The 16,889-nt window shown below is 39.7% G+C and overlaps 1 protein-coding gene and 1 pseudogene across 1 annotated transcript in view; one reads left to right on the top strand and one right to left on the bottom strand.

Moving 5' to 3' along the window:
- Positions 1-16,889, bottom strand: part of LOC131827828 (small ribosomal subunit protein uS2-like) — a 183,511-nt pseudogene that overhangs the window by 31,923 nt on the left and 134,699 nt on the right.
- The window catches only part of ATP6V0D2 (ATPase H+ transporting V0 subunit d2), a 44,562-nt gene that overhangs the window by 16,693 nt on the left and 10,980 nt on the right, over positions 1-16,889 (top strand). The window contains exons 3-4 of the mRNA XM_059166090.1: positions 13,997-14,175; positions 15,576-15,655. Coding sequence (XP_059022073.1) covers positions 13,997-14,175; positions 15,576-15,655 — 259 coding nt within the window. The remainder of the gene's footprint in view (positions 1-13,996; positions 14,176-15,575; positions 15,656-16,889) is intronic.

Below are 16,889 nucleotides of genomic sequence, written 5' to 3'. Positions count from 1 at the left end.
TCTTCAATTAACCACAGTCTCTAACAGTTCTGTCTTTTGTCTTATGATCGTCTGTTCTATGTTGTGTCTTATGATCTTAGGTTACATATCAGATCCCTGAAGATACTCACTCTCACTTAAATGTTTTATATACATCTCCACTCAAGAACCCTGCAAAGAAGGTGTTTATATCTCCATTTTTTTCAGTTAGAGAAACTGAGGGTCAATAAATTAATGAATTTTCTTCTCTTTTTCTTTTTTAAGACTTTATTTATTTAACAGAGAGAAAGAGATCACAAGCAGAGGGAGTGTCAGAGGGAGAGGGAGAAGTAGGGGGAGCATCAGCAGGGAGCCTGATGCTGGACCGTGGTATCACAGCCTGAGCGGAAGGCAGCCGTTTAACTGACTGAGCCATCCGGGCACCCCAATTAATGAATTTTCTAAAGTCACAATACTATTAAGAGATTTGGAAGGGTTTTGACTCCGGGTCCATCCGTCTAGAAAGCTAAAGATCTTGTACTTCCCCAATAGTTTATTAAAAGGCAAGTAATTCAGAATTGTCTGTGGCCCTTCAAAAAGTAAGTATATCCCTGATCCTTATTCCAGAAAATTCTGACCTTGTTGGCCTTGGAGTGGGACAGACACCCTTTTGGAAGACACCTGGTTTATTCTGATGAACACCTTTGATTAACAATGTCTTATTGTGGTGCTTCAACTTTATGACTTGGAAGTCACTTTCACAATTATTCTCATGAGTTTCTCTCTATTGTTACCTGCACAGACAGCATCACCTCCCAGTCAGAGACCAGATAGCTCAACTGCACCAAAACCTAGGTCTTCTAAATCTTAGTCCATGATTTGTCCCATCCAGTCCTGTGAGTTGCCTGCCCAGGCAGCATCCAGTCACTCTGGGCAGAACTTAGACATGTGTCACCACAACAAAAGGTGTACATATGGAAAAGAGTCCTGAAACTACTTATTTCTCTTCTAGAATGTTTTCAGAAGTCAGGTGTCTAGCACCCACAAACTTCCATCAGGTAGGATTACTTTCTGTTCTATCAGGAATTGCCCAGGGCATCCTTTTGGAAATGGGAAGTCAACCCTAATAGAGATGGTCTAAATTTAAGTTGTTATAATAAATACAATCTAAGTATTGCACATTTGTGTGATATAATTACTGTACATGTGAAATTTATTTTGAAAATCTGGAATGGATATTTTTAAATGCTTAATAGCAGGAAGATCTGGGGGTTTTGTATACTATAATTATACACAGTTGTGTGAAACAAAGGAATGAATCCATAGCATTTTAATGAAGAGACTATTTAATATAGGACTAGATTGTTTTATTTTCTTCCCTCCTACTCAGCACTTTCTGGCAGCCTTTCAGCTTCCCATCCCTTTTGAGATGAGCCTTCTTTTAAAAATAATCTTTCGGGGCGCCTGGGTGGCTCAGTGGGTTAAAACCTCTGCCTTCGGCTCAGGTCATGATCTCAGGGTCCTGGGATCGAGCCCCGCATCAGGCTCTCTGCTCAGCAGGGAGCCTGCTTCCCTTCCTCTCTCTGCCTGCCTCTCCATCTACTTGTGATTTCTCTCTGTCAAATAAATAAATAAAATCTTTAAAAAAAAAAAAAAAAAAAAATAATCTTTCAATATTCAAAATACTCCACCTCAGGGGATGTACATTTTCTGAATATAGGAAGATCAAGGAAGAGCATGATCAAAGTCAAACATAGTCTTAAGTACTTGAACTATTATTAGCCAAGAACTGTAGGTTAAGGACCACACATTGAAAAAAATCTTCAAAGATTTATTCATAAAGGCTAATCAAAGTCCTTGACTATTCAGATGATGTGTTACAAACCTTCTTCAGGCTTTTTACTGCACTATACATAAGGAGGCTGTATACCCTCATTTGCCCGGAGGGGTTTCTCAGGACACGGGTCTCCCCCTGCTAAAACCAGCAAAGTCCTCAGCTGGCAAGTCTGTTTCTTCCTCTCCCTGCCACTCGTGCACTTGTGCACTCTCTAAATAAATAAATAAACAAATAAATAAATAAAATATTAAAAAAAAAAGATTTGCAGAAAAAAGTCAAATTTGAACCAAAATATTAAATGGGCATTACATTGAAGGACTAACTTACACATTAGTGAGGCATGAGAAGATGTTGTGTTTGGAAATGACAAGTCAGCTCAGATGTGGCTGGAGCCGAGACAGGAACAGGAGCATGGGCTGGGAACAGAGAGTCTGGCCAGATTAAGGGCTCTGACCCTAAGTTTCTATGAGTAAAAGTCATAAAAGGAAGGCTTTTCAGAAAGGGTTCCACCACCGGCATATTCCTGTGTGCAATTGACTGAACCCCTCACCAAATGGTCACCATCTTGTCAGGTGGGGCATAGTCTCCTGGGAAGCCATTTGGAAGAGCCTTTGAACACCTACAGCTCCTCTGCCTAAGGCAATGAAGCATGGCATTAATTTCTCCTCTAACCGATAGAAAGCATCTGTTCTTATTATCTACATAGTGTTTGTTCAGTAATTGGTAATTGTTATTATGATGCCCATTTTCTGGGCCACGTGAGGACCTTGTAGCTGGTAAGTAGAGAAGCTAAGTAAGATGTGACATGAGGTCACTCCTGACAGCATTCCCTAGGTGCTACTTTCTCTTCTTTGTTCATTTGTTTTTACTTTTCAACACTTAACACTGCCTTGAAAAATGAGGGGACTGATCTTAACGTTTATTTTAGAAAGATGATTCTGCTGGAATTGTGAAAGATGCTTGAAGGGATGGAACTGGAAACAGAGAAGCCAGAGGGAGATATTTAAAAGTTTAGACTAGAAATAGCAGCCAAGATAGAAAGGAGGGGACAGTGGTTAGTTACATTTGGGAGATAGACGTAACACAATTTAGCATCTTGATATATGATCAGTGAGAGAAAACAGGCAATAACTCCTGCAAATTCTAAGCTAAGGAAAGAGAATCTGCAAGTTAGAGAAAGGATTTTTATTTTTATTTTTATTTCTAATCAAAAAGAATAAGAAGCCCACTGTAAATTAGAGAAAGTTATACAAATAAAGCACCCTTAACCTCACTATCATTTTCATATTCTTTCTTTCATACATTTTAAAAGAACTAAAATCACTCAAAATACAATTTCAAATTTTAACTTTTCTATATATACTATCAGCATTTTTTTCTATGTCAAAAATTTTTCTGACATTTGTAAATGACTATATAGCCTTCCATCTGTTCATGAACATTTTAGAAGGGCTGAGTTTTGTGTATTCCTTACCTAAAGTCCCCACAGTATTTAATTTATTAAATTTTGATTTCTGTAATCAAGTTCCCAATAATACTATGAGATTGACCATTTGACACCACTTTGCATTTGTGATTCTGAATCTCTGGCCAGAAAAGTCCTTCTGAAATCTTAAGGACTGCAACATTTTAAAGGTTTTCTATCCAGAGATTCCATATGGATGTTCAGTGGCAAGCAAGTTCAGGGCAAAAATGTCTCAACCGTAGCTGCTGATAAGGCCTCCAGCATTTAAAACTCTCAGCACTTTGAGAATTGAAAACCCTTGTGCTATCTTGTAATAGCAATACTTGATCTGTCTGGAATTGAATGACATTCCCTTAATCAGCATACCGTATACTAAGTGCTAGGAGTGAAAGCCTATGCTAGGTTCTAAAATTAGAGATGAATTGAACATAAACTTGTCCCTTAAGCCAGTGGGATAGTTACTTAAGGAGCAGATTCCAAGACCATTTCTCTAAAAACTATGTTTTATTAGGTCCTGGAATATGGTCTGTGAATCTTCTTTTTTTTTTTAAGATTTTATTTATTTATTAGAGAGAGAAACTGAGTGAGTGAGAGAGAGCACTAGAGGGGGAGGGTCAGAGGGAAAAGCAGGGAGCCCGACAGCATCATGACCTGAGCTGAACGCAGTCGCCTAACCAACTGAGCCACCCAGGCACCCCTCTTCACTTTGAATAAGCCTTCCAGGTGTCTCTGTTGCAGGTGAGAAAGTCTCAGAACCATTTGGTAGACTCTCACCTGAGTCTACAATTGGCCAGTTATGGGATCTTGAAAAAAAGTTCCTTAGTCATTCAAATCTTTGGTTTCCTTATCTAGAATACTAATAATTGTATTCAAATTGGAATTGTTAATGTAATTTGAAAACAGGGCCAGCTATGTATTTTGCAAGGCCTTGTGCAAATGAATATACAGGGCCCTTGTTTTTTAAAAAAAACAAAAACAAAAACAAAAAACAGTTAGTAATTTCAAAGAGAGCAACAGCAGAGAATTAAACCAAGCATGGGGCCCTTCTCCACATTGGGCCCTGTGTGACTACACAGATTGCACACCCATGAAACTGGCTGATAGACAATATATGAATATATCTACACAGTATAGAATATATCCATACTTACAACAAATCCACATACACGTACTTTTAGAAATGCAGCAAATTTTTTGCATAGAGTATCATCACCAGTGAAGGCGAGAAAAGATTGCACAAAGGAGGTGATGCCAAAGCTGTAGACTTGAAGGATGAGACCGTGTTTGCACACGGACGTGCCTGGGAGGAGGCAAAGCAACGGGTGCAGGAGCATGGAACTGCTTACCCAGTATTACTGTTGTGTTTCCCGTGCCACGTGACATCGTCAAAATTAGCGTCTGCCCGTTAGGGATGTTAAGGTAATGGATGTAAAAGAGCTTAGGGTGCTATATTCCTACAACAGTTCTCCCTGAAGGGGAAATAATCAGGGCCAAGACAGACCTGTTTTTTCACTTCATTCTTCGTCCGCATTTCAGGTGGGGGATGATAATCAACCACCAGGGGGCATGATTGATCCCAGTAGCCTGTTTTCCAGAGCATTGCTCCCTCCCCAATAATTGTTTAGTAAAAGAAATTTGAGACTGTCTCATAACCTGGAAGGATTGAAATCCACCCTGGTACTGATCCAGATATCCACTGCCTCAGTCGTATTTTATTTTATCGTGTTTATTTTATTTTTTTAATTGAAAAAGAAGCCCGTGCTTGTGTTTTTAAAGAGTTTTTTTTATTAAAAATTTTTTAGTGTTCACTAGGAGCCAGCACTTATATAATGACTTTATGTGTATTAAATTCATTTAATTCTCATGACATCCTTATGCGTGGCACTAATATTGGTGTTTTAGGAATAAGGAAACAGATTAAGTAGAGACTGTATTTTGGAATGCAGTTCCCAAAACCCAGAGGCAACCCTCATAGTGTTTTTTGCTCTTGTTTTTATTTTTATTAGTTTTTTTTTAATTTTCTTTTTTTTTTTTAGATTTTATTTTTAAGTAATCTCTATACCCAAGGTGAGGCTCCAACCTTCAACCCTAAGATTAAGAGTTACATGTTTTACCGACTAAGCCAGCAAGGAACCCCAACCCTTTTGAGTTTGATGCATAATTACTTCCTATGCGAAAAAAAGTTTTATATGTATGCAAATGTTTATATGTAAACAAATATACATAGTTGGTTTTATTGTTTGTCTTAGAACAGCAATATCATATTACACGTATTATCTATACTTGGTCATTTTTTACAAAATCTAGTCAGAATTTTCTACATAAGCATACAAGGTCTGTCTTAATTAAGGCATATATTGTATCCCATTGTGTCTACCATCGTTTGTTTAACCATTTCCCTTTTATCCATTTAGGTCTTTTTTTTTTTTTTTTTTTTTTTTTTTTTTTTTTTTTTTTTTTTTTGCTATCCCAAGTAATGCTGCAACAAACATCATTGTACACACATCTCTGCTTTCTCACGCCAAAATTTCTCCGACATGGATTCCCAGAAGTGAAATTATCAGTAGACATGCAGGTCTTAAGATTGTGATAGATGTTAGCAGATTGCTCTCTCATCCTCCAACAATCAATGAAAGTTTTCTTCCTTAGGCTCTCAGCTGTTTTTTTTTTTTATTCTTCTTCTTTTCTTTCCCCATCGGAAGACATGAGATTTCCCAACTTCTGTTGTGACTAGTGTTTTGAACATGATAAAGATGAGCTCCATCTATTAACTGTTCTTGACCGAATGAATAGGCTGTGATAGACACATCTTATTTAAACCCATCTAACAGGTGAGAAGAATCACTCCACTGGAGTTTTCCTGTGAATTAGCATAAATTTACATGCATGGTGAGCGAAGGGGTGGCAGTGGAGGAATTTCCCTAGTGCTACATTCTCCTCAATGGAAAAGCATAGAAAAGGCAAGGAAGAGACAGCTATGACCCCTAGAAAGGGAGCTCAGGCTAAGCTACCAGGTAGGCAGTTATCTCCTTCACTTCTGTTTACCGACTATCAGAGTTAATGTACTTGAATTTATTCATTGACTGAAAAAAAAATCATTGTGTCCCTATGCTGTACAAGTATGGTTCGGGCTTCTTGGAGCCCACAAAAAATGTAACTAAGAAAGACCGGTAAGGATTATCGACAAATAACTGTATTTGAAATGAATATGTAAAATGACTTACCTAAAAGCACACAGTTGAACAGTGGCAGAATTAGTATTACAGTCCAGGTCTTATTTCCTCAGATATGCAGTAAATACTTGTGAATGAATGAGCCGATGGTTCATGTGCACCATTGGTACTGCCAATATATATTGAAAGTTAATATCACCCCAGGATAAATATAAATACAAAAATTTAGAGAGAGGAAAAAAAGATCACTTCTAGCTGGAGATATTAAAAGCTTAATGAAAAATGTGGAATTTAATATGCCCTTAAAGAATGAGAAGGATTTTGATTTCTAGCAACTGGTGGGGAAGGAAGGTCTTATGCATCTGAAGAATAAGAACAGAGACACTGATGTAGAAAAGGACAAGTATGTTTGAGGAATTTTTAAATCCAAACAGATGGGTTAAACCAAGATTATAGAAAAGTACTAGAGAAAAGAGTTTTCTAAAGATTCCAGATCTACCAAGGGTTTGAGAAATGCATAGTGATCAGCATTCTCATTCTAAATATGCTATCATAGGCAATGCTGACTTCTGAGCAATTTTTTAGTATTTTGTGAGAAGGGGGGAAAAAATGAGTGTGACAGCAAAATTAATTGCTTTTTAAAATTATTTTTAATTTTCACTTCTTCTATTTTAAAAAAGGGAAACTTTAGGGAAGTAAGAAATGCTACCCAAAAAAGTCCAATTTCAAGAGGGAGCAGATGTTTATGGGGGATATTCTGAATCTCAACAGTCTATTTAGCAAGTCAGACAAAATAGCAGAACTGCCCCCTGTGAGGATATAGAGTTAGCCTGGGATTAAATGAATCTGGAGTAGCAGAAATGTTTACCAGTGTGATCGAGGAAACTTTCATTTGCAAATACTTCCCACATGGCCCTATTGTTCATGTCACAATAAATACTGTCAGGCCTGTTAAGCACGGATCAGCAGCACCTTTCATGAGGAAGGAAATAACTTCAAGTCCACCAAGTGTATTTTGCCCATAGCCTAGTCCTTCCCATGAAGAGTTACTCTTGATTTTGCATTTCGTGTCCCTCTCCCGGGATATTCCATACGTGCAAGTGTGACCTAGCGATCATATCACAGTTCTAGTCACCTAAAACAGAATCGTTGTCATCAAAAACGCTGTATATCACGTGTTGCAGATGGAAGGATGCTGACCCAGCCTCTTGGTAGGAAGGAACCTACAGCAATCAAGTCCTGATACCAGGATGTGGCTCTTGGGATGAAGCCAGGTCGAAGTCATTCAGTGGCTGTCAGATAATGAACCTGTTGTAATCACCAAGTCACCGAGTTACTTACTATCCCACTGCACCCAAATGGAGAAGTTCAGATGGAGTCTTGAAGAGCCTCCTTCTAACAAAGGGATTTAGGCCTTTTAGGATACAAAAGCAGTTACCATTTATGACCACGAGTTAAGGGATATTGTTTTGAGATTAATGATTACATTCCCAAAAGATAAACATAAACTGTTTGAAGTGCTGATATCTTAAAGGAAACATCCTAAAGTAATGACCACACAAGGCTCATTCTAGGGTTGTGTGATGCAGAACAGGATGGGAACAGGTTTCCTAAAATCGGTATAAGTCAGATTTAATATTTAATATCCCAGCAGAAAACATAATTTATGGTCTTGTGGATGATGCAGTCTTCCCCTCAGTTCCTTGGCTCTACACCACAAAAAGGTTGATAACTTCTTATCTTCTAGGAGCAATGGGTAAATTTAGAATAAAGATTCTATTGGCTAGAACTAAGTGTAAAACTATAAAGATGTAGAAATCTCAGATGATAAAAGAATTTAAACATTGTACATTTTTTTATATTAAAGATTAGGTGGCTTATAATTTCCTGTTCCCCTTCCTCCAGAGTCTGGTTTATTATCTTCTAAGAGCTTATGATCACACCCTCCTTCTTTATCCAAGGCACTCTACCAGGATTTCATATGTGTTACTAATCCAGTGCCAACCACTCAAAGTAGAACAAATATTTCCATTTTAAGCCTGGGAAAATGGAGCTCTTGTTAAACTGGTTTTTAGGTGACAGAGTTGGGATTTGAATTAGGCTTCTCTCTTTCAAAGCCTGCGCTCCTATTGTGACAACTTAATGATTCATAAAATGTCACATGTATGATCTGATTTAGTTTACACAAAGACTGTATGAAGGCAGTGATATCCTACCCTTTCCCACAACTTGATGCTAAACTTCTTAAAAAGGATAGACTATACTCATCTGTTTTCTCACTTGTTTACTGAAACCAATTCAGTCTTGTTCGCTTCCTCATTGTACCCCCCAAACCACTCTGGTCGCGAGGTCCCGTGGATATATTTTTCAGCCCTTCCACAACTCGCTGTTGTAGTCAGTTGATGTCCTTGTCCCATGCATTCTGGGATGACACTTTCTCTGTCTGCTCCTTTTTCCATTCTGGCCCTTCCTTAGTCTTCCTTGCAATTCTTCTTCCTGCCCCTTAAGAATTTTGGGGTGCTCAGTTCTATTCACTTTTCTAAAATGCATACTTTTTTTTTTCTTTAAAGATTCTGTTTATTTGACGGGCAGAGATCACAAGTAGGCAGAGAGGCAGATGGGGTGGGGGGAGCAGGCTCCCTGCTGAGCAGAGAGCCCGATGCGGGGCTCCATCCCAGGACCCTGAGATCATGACCTGAGCCGAAGGCAGAGGCTTTAACCCACTGAGCCACCCAGGCGCCCCTAAAATGCATACTTTTTTAAAAATGGTATTATTCACATCCATAGTTGAAGAAATAATCAGAAGCCAGGTAATAGAGAGCTTTGCATACAATGATGAGAAATCTCTGCTTTATCTAGAGGCAAAAGGAAGCCATTGACAGATTTTTAGGAAAAAGAGTAGTGATGCTGCTGATAGAGATAGGGATTATAGAAGAAGGAGAGACACTGGGGGCTTTCAGGTTTTGAAATGATGTAACTGAGGTGTCTATAAGAAAACCAGGCAGTCGGGCCACAAGGAGGAAGTAAAAGAGTCTGGACCTGGGCTGGGCAGAGAGGTTTAGACTAGAGCTGAAGAATAATTTCTCTAACTCAACAAATTACGGCTCTACATTGTCTGACCATTCAGCGGCTGTTGTATAGCCCAGAACTGGATAGTTAACATACAGGAAATGTATTTTAGTTAGCTTCAAGATCCTTTATAAGTTCAGGGGCAAAAAAGAAAGAACAGCACCAAGATCAAAAGGAAATGTTAAAATATCACCTGCCTTGAGTTGTTTTTTCCCAAATCTGATAGGAGCCAGAGTTTTGGCTTTGGGGTGCCAACTCTGCCTCCTTCTCACAGTGTGATCTTGGACAAGGTATTCAAAGTGGTGGTGATAGCGGTTCTTACAGTATTGAGTTGTGAGGCTTGCATGAGAACACACATGTAATGCCTGACACACAGGAAAAACCTCCAAGAGGGCTGGCATTTTAAAAATTACAATTTTTACAGCCTAAAATTTTTGGAGTAACTGCATCCCAGTTTTCGGTGACTTCATGATTTTCACGGGTGCCAGTATTAGAGTTACCGAATAAAATATTTAGCAGGGGCTATAAATGAGGGTGTTTGTCTAGACCACTAGTGAGAGAAAAATTAGCCCAGCTCCTCCTGGCTCTGTCACTACATACGAACACAATTATCTAAAACATGAGGACTTTGAACTAGTGGAACGCCCCACTGTCTTTAAAGTCAAAAATTACTCAAGCAAGATCAGCAGTGATTTTATTCCTAACCACTCTGTGTGTGGCTCTGAGGGTCTACAAAGGTTATAGGCAGAAGAAAGGAAACCATTTCTGGCCGCATCACCCCCCCTGCCACCCCAGAGAGCCAACGAGAATTATATACCCAGTGCATATGTGCAATGTGGATAAGGAAGGGGACAGGACTCCTTCTGCCTCCCGCCATGGGCTGAGTCCTGTGTTTTCACTCCAAACCCTGAACAACACTACAAGAACTGGTGTCACTGTTCCTTCTTAGAAACAAAGCAGTTTAAATAGTGAGTTGAAATAAAACAGAATCCAGGCCCTATAGTCCTTGCTCTTTGCAAAATATAGAGTCTAGCCTATTAGTAAAAAATATTTTTTGATTCTTATTTTATTTTTTAAGTGAACTCTACCCCCAATGTGGGCACAGATTCAAGACCCTGAGATCAGGGTCTCATGCCCTATGGACAGAGCCAGCCAAATGCCCCTGAAAAGAATGTTTAACTCAATACAGACATGGGCACACACACTGCAAAGACACAGGCATGAGTGTTACATGTGGGTAAATCCGTATAGCATAGACATTGGTTGCCCGTCAGCATGGTCTAATAGTCCTCTGCAAGTTGGGAATGTTGGTAGCTCATATGCTTTTACATTACAGAGGTGCTGTGGGGAACAATTAAATGTCTGGAGCCTGCTAAGGATTATTAAGTGCTAGCGATTCTCCTCTCAGGTAATAGCTTTTGAGCCATAAAGGGACAGTTAAATAAGCACTTCCTTTTTAATATCATTTTCAAGAGATAAAAAGGAGTCTAAAATTCTGTAATGGCTAAATTTGGTACTGCTGTTTGGGAGATGAAGAAACTTCAGAGTCATGTGCCTTTTGTAAAGAGATAATTGCCTGCTTCTAAATTTCTTCAGATAGAATTTTTTATTGGAGTAAATTGTCGAAGGTCCACAATGAGGGAGACTCTCTTCCAGCTGGAAATGCAGTCTTGCGCGCAAGGTCTGTAACCCATGCAGCCAGACTCCAGTGACAGTGCTTCTAAGGGGCTCGGCTGATTTTTACCTGGTTGTTTTTCAAGCCTGCGTTGTGGCTGTGGTTTGTCCCATCCCTGTCAGACCTGAAGGACCTCAGCTCCTCAGGTGACAGCCCCTTCAGTGTCTTGATCCAAAACCTCACCCTCTCAGGTTCTCCTTTCTTCACAGCACCAGAACACCTTCTCTTCTCTCCCATCTTAAAAAAAAAAAAAAAAAAAAGACCAAAGTTCAAAGCCCCTTGGCCCCTGGGTCTCCATGGAGCTATCTTTCCCTTCCTTTAAGGTTAGCTTGTAGTTTGAACTCCTTGTTTCTTTTTAGACCTCTATTTCCTGGTCACTTTATTTATTTTTTTTTTTAAGATTTTATTTATTTATTTGACAGACGGATCACAAGTAGACAGAGAAGCAGGCAGAGAGAGAAGAGGAAGCAGGCAGGCTCCCTGCTGAGTGGAGAGCCCAATGCGGGGCTCGATCCTAGCACCCTGGGACCATAACCCGAGCCAAAGGTAGAGGCTTTAACCCACTGAGCCACCCAGGCGCCCCTATTTCCTGGTCACTTTAGAAATACACAAGTCAAAAAAAAAAAAAGAAATACACAAGTCACATTTCTGCCACCATCTCCCCTTTCCCTTCCACTAATAAACTGTCCTGGAAGTGTTTTGACTGTTGACAGATAACCTGTAAGTTGCTGCATCTTATGGACATTTCAGTGTCTACCTTGACTTTCTTGTGGCATTTGAAGCTCTGGCCACTTCCTAGAATTTCTAAAATTTCCCCCCACCCCTGGGTTTTCCTTCTATTTTCTGGTCTTTCCTTCTCAGGTTCCATCAAGGTCCTCTCCAGGGTTCTCAGGGCAGAACTCTTCATGTGCACGCTAAGATGTGATCCCAACCATCCCAAGACTTCTGCTTCCACCATTAAACGTATGCTACTAAACCCCCCAAATGTCTGGTCCTGGCTGTCTTCAGAACACTGACTTCTGAAACCTACCTAGTATCTCCTCTTGGATATCTCGCAGGCATCTAAGCTCACTCTGTCCAAAGCATCTGCTCCCACTGCAGCCTGCTCGTCCTCTAAAGCTCTCATCTCAGTAAATGACCCCACGATCTGTTAAACCTAGAAACCTATGGGTCATCCTTGACAGCTAAACAAACCCAGCATAGTATAAGGGCTAAGAGGAAGATTCCAAAAGCAGACTGCTTGAGTTTCTCAGTTGTCTCAGTTGTTAGCTGTGTCACTCTGAGTGGAATTTTTACCTCTCTGGGCCCGTCTGGTTCCTCATCTATGAAGTGGAGAGAAGAGCAGTACCTGTTATCATCATAGTGTTGTTATCCTGATTAAATAACTTTTGTGAAGCACCTCACTATCTGTTTATCCCTTCTCCTGTTTAAATCATTATTCTGCAAGATCGTAACACCCGCTTCTAATGTTTAAAGGCATTCAGAGTCTTCCATCGCCATTCACCCCCAAATTCCTCATTTTGTCTGTCAAAACCCTGCATGCTCAGCCTTGGCCCCACCTGCACTGCCCAGACCAGGCAGAAAACTCTTCTTTTCTTTTCTCTGGGGCTTTCTGCATGCTCTTCCTTCTGCCTTGAATACTTCTCTCCCTCAATTCCCAGCCACTTTTGCCTGAACAGCTCCTACTCATTCTACAAGTTTCAGCTTGAATATCACTCCCTAGGAAGTCTGATCCCAGACTGCTTCGGTGCTCCAATCTGAATCTCCACACCACCCTATAATTTGTCTAGCATCCCCGTGCTTTGTTACAATTTACCATAATAGATTCTTTGTCAAGTTCCTCCCTCAGACTACATTCTCCACAAAGTAAGGAACTCTTTCTTTTGCTTCTCAGTCTCACTGCTTGGAATATCCTGGGTGATGAGCACATGATCGAACAAGCATATGCACCCAGGATATCCCAGACAGAGCTTATACTGAGCAACATAATCACATAAAATATGAACCTATGGACTTTGGGGGAACTTGGGAGAAAACAGCTAGAAAGTTCACTACCTAGTCTTCATAGGAGGAAAAGAATATGGACTATTTTAAACTTCTAATAAATAAAATATTAATATTTTAATATTAAATTTAATAAGTATTTTATTTATTTTAAAATATTTTAAATTCTGAATCAGTGATGGGCTTTATTGAGATCTAAAAAGTAAGTTTTTAAGATAGAGTGAAATGCTCCGGGTCTTTGTTTCTCCACTTCCTAAGCCCATAGTCTGTTCTGAGAAAACACTCAATTTCACACTCATCCTCACCCTACCACATTTGACAATTAAAATATATGGGTCGTTTTCTGCCTATTACCACCAGCCTAGGTTTTATTTAGCTTTACTTAGTTACAATAACATTGATTTTCAAACTATGCTATCTCCAGAGAGTCAGATATTTTACCCCATTCATAGCTCTTTTTTTTTTTTTAAAGATTTTATTTATTTATTTGTCAGAGAGAGAGCGAGCGAGAGCGAGCACAGGCAGACAGAGTGGAAGGCAGAGTCAGAGGGAGAAGCAGGCTCCCTGCCGAGCAAGGAGCCCGATGTGGGACTCGATCCCAGGACGCTGGGATCATGACCTGAGCCGAAGGCAGCTGCTTAACCAACTGAGCCACCCAGGCGTCCCCCATTCATAGCTCTTAAACCCCAGAGTATGTGCCTGATATATATATATATATATATATATATATATATATATATATATATATAACTTTTGGTATGCTTCATATTCTCATACAGTTGATTTCCTAATGCACGAGCCTTCTTCTAAACCAGGTGCAGTTACATGATAGACAATGTGATCCTACTGATGAATGGTGCATTGCAAAAAAAATCTGTGAAAGAAATTCTGGCCAAGTGCCACCCTTTGGGCCGTTTCACAGAAATGGAAGCAGTCAACATTGCGGAGACACCTTCTGATCTCTTTAATGCTGTTCTGGTGGAAACACCACTAGGTATGAACATGTAAGCAATTATATCACTCCTTATGCATGCTTCATAGTCATCAGAAAATGTACATTCAATTCCTTTTCTCCATGAGTCCGATGTCATACTGTACAGATTCCTAGGCATGGAAGGGACATTAAGAAATAATTTAGTCCAGCTCCCTCATTCACAACAAATGAAAGTAACCTTCCCAGAATCACATAAGAACCATTGGTAGCTAAGTAGGAGCTGGGGCTCACCTCCCAACCTCCAAACCTTTGTATGTTGTGCCAGGTCATAGTAAATAAGTGATAGAACTTGTAATTTTTCAAAAAAATTAATTTTCTAATTCGGTTTTTTATGATTAATTCCTTATCCTTTGGTTTTAAACTTCTGTCTGAATAAGGCTGTATTGTGGCAGTGTTTTGTTCTAGGAAGTTGAGGAATGCCATTTTTTTGAGATGCTTTGGGGCGCCTGTGAAATGACGTGAAGCAATGATGAAATAAATGCTAATTTCATTATAATTTAACACTGATAATATTTCTAGCATTTTAAATCCTAGCAGGATCATTTTATATATGTTGTTGTCAGGAAAACTGGAGGGTAGCGATTCATAGCAATTCACTGTTGACCATGTGTCAAAATTTTTGCTGTTGAAAACAAATTTTTTTTAAAGATTTTTATTTATTTATTTGACTGAGAGAGATCACAAGTAGGCAGAGAGGCAGGCAGAGAGAGAGGTGGAAGCAGGCTCCCCGCTGAGCAGAGAGCCCGATGCAGGGCTTGAGCCCAGGACCCTGGGATCATGAACTGAGCCGAAGGCAGAGGCTTTAACCCCCTGAGCCATCCAGGTGCCCCGAAAACAGAAATTATAAAAAGTAAAAAAAAAAAAAAAAAAATGGCCATCATTTAATGTATGATGCTAAGGGAGTGTGGTGGAAAGAGGGTAAGTCATAATCATGGATATTTGACTCCAGGCTCTGCCTGGTCCCAACCTGGTGAGGTAGAGCAGTGCAGTTTTCCCTCAGTTTCCCCATTTTAAAAATATTAGTATCTTAGTATAAAAGCGCTTTGAAAACTAAATACGACACAGTTTTAGTACAACTCAATGCTTAGCACATAGTAAGGCTGCAAATGATAAATGCTGCTATGAGATGAGGGGTGAGGAGGGGGCTTCCAAAAGTAAGAAATAAAGTGACTAGTTCCGAAGGTGAAATAGATGCAGTGTTCCGTGACCAGTTGGCACACGGTAAATACTCAGTAAATAATGACTCTTATTCTCATCGCTACTGGTAGCTGAATCCAGTCTGTGGCTTGCCCCTGCACAGTGTTCTGGTCAGCTCAGGGTAAGATGTTCAGGAAATCGTTTCTACAGTTAATAATCATGCTTTCAATTAGTTTATTTTGTGTGATAATTTCTGCTTTCAGCTCCATTCTTTCAAGACTGTATGTCTGAAAATACCCTTGATGAACTGAATATTGAATTACTGCGCAACAAACTGTACAAAGTAAGTGTCTCCCAAAATACTGTGTGTTTCTTTATGATATAATACATCTTAACCAGTGTTCTTCATTAAAAGTTACTTTGCCCATTAGCCAATTTCTGCAATTTTGAAGCTTTGTGGGCTTGGAATACAGTTTTTATGGTCCTGGTCTTCTAGTTCAGGACATAAATGTCAGCTTCCCCTGAAACAGCAAGATTTTTGAGAGGAAGTATGTGCCCCATTCTTCTCTTCATTCCTAGCTCCTTGCCTGGTGTGCCTGGGACATAAAAGGTAGCAGTTGGATCGATGGATGTGGGTGGGTAGACAGATGAGGAAGGTGAACCTTATCCATTTTTTAAAAACCTGCATACAGGGGTGCCTGTCTGGTTCATTTGGTGGAGCCTGCAACTCTTGATCTCAGGGTTGTAGGTTTGAGGCTCCTATTGGCTGTAAAGATCACTTAAAAATAAAACATTTTGAAAAATGAAACATAAAACAATGAGCATACCTAGTGATCCTTGTGTTACACAGTATCCATCTCTTTCCTCCTTGAATTTCACCTTGCCAACCTGGCCAGCTCTGTGTCTGAACTATGTTGCTACCATTTGTGTAGCTCTATGTCCTTTGGGCTGAGCAAAATCTGGCTATTTTCACTCATACAACCATAGCATCTTTGGACAATCTCACAGAGTAACTAAAGGAGTGTCTGCTGTCATGCCATTTATATAACTGGTCATGCTAAAACATATGGTCCTTTCAAAAGCACTGTGTTGCAGGTAATTTTCCTTTTTGTGAAGAAATGTATGGACTTAGAGAAGGCATCCTTGAGATACAGCTAAGAGAAGGCACTGCTCTAAGCAGATTATAGGCATTAATTCACCTAATCTAGCCAGCAAAACTCTCTGCTCTCCCCAGTCCTCAGAGGAGAAAGCAGAGACATGGGGAGGTAAGATTTACTTGGCAGAAGTGAGTTAGCTAGTAAGTAATTGAGTTGGGATGCAAACAGTCTAATTGTTTAGCCCAGACTCTGCCTTCCAATGTGTCCTCCATGTTCAAAGCCATCCCAAACATGTCTCCTGGGCACCAAGAGAGATTAAGTGTCAGCACAAGACCAAATCTAGAACTCCTTGGTGAGTTCATAAAAGAGCTTGGCACTCTTATTAGAGTACCAAAAGTTAACCGTGTGAAATAAACCCAAGAACCATGCAAAAAAAGTGCTTATTAAGGAATCATAAGGTACGATAAATACAATTTTGTT

The sequence above is a fragment of the Mustela lutreola genome, chromosome 3 (genome assembly GCF_030435805.1).
Source record: "Mustela lutreola isolate mMusLut2 chromosome 3, mMusLut2.pri, whole genome shotgun sequence".
Taxonomy (NCBI): Eukaryota; Metazoa; Chordata; class Mammalia; order Carnivora; family Mustelidae; genus Mustela; species Mustela lutreola.
Note: the sequence above shows the minus strand (reverse complement) of the source record. Positions and strands in the feature narration are given on the sequence as shown.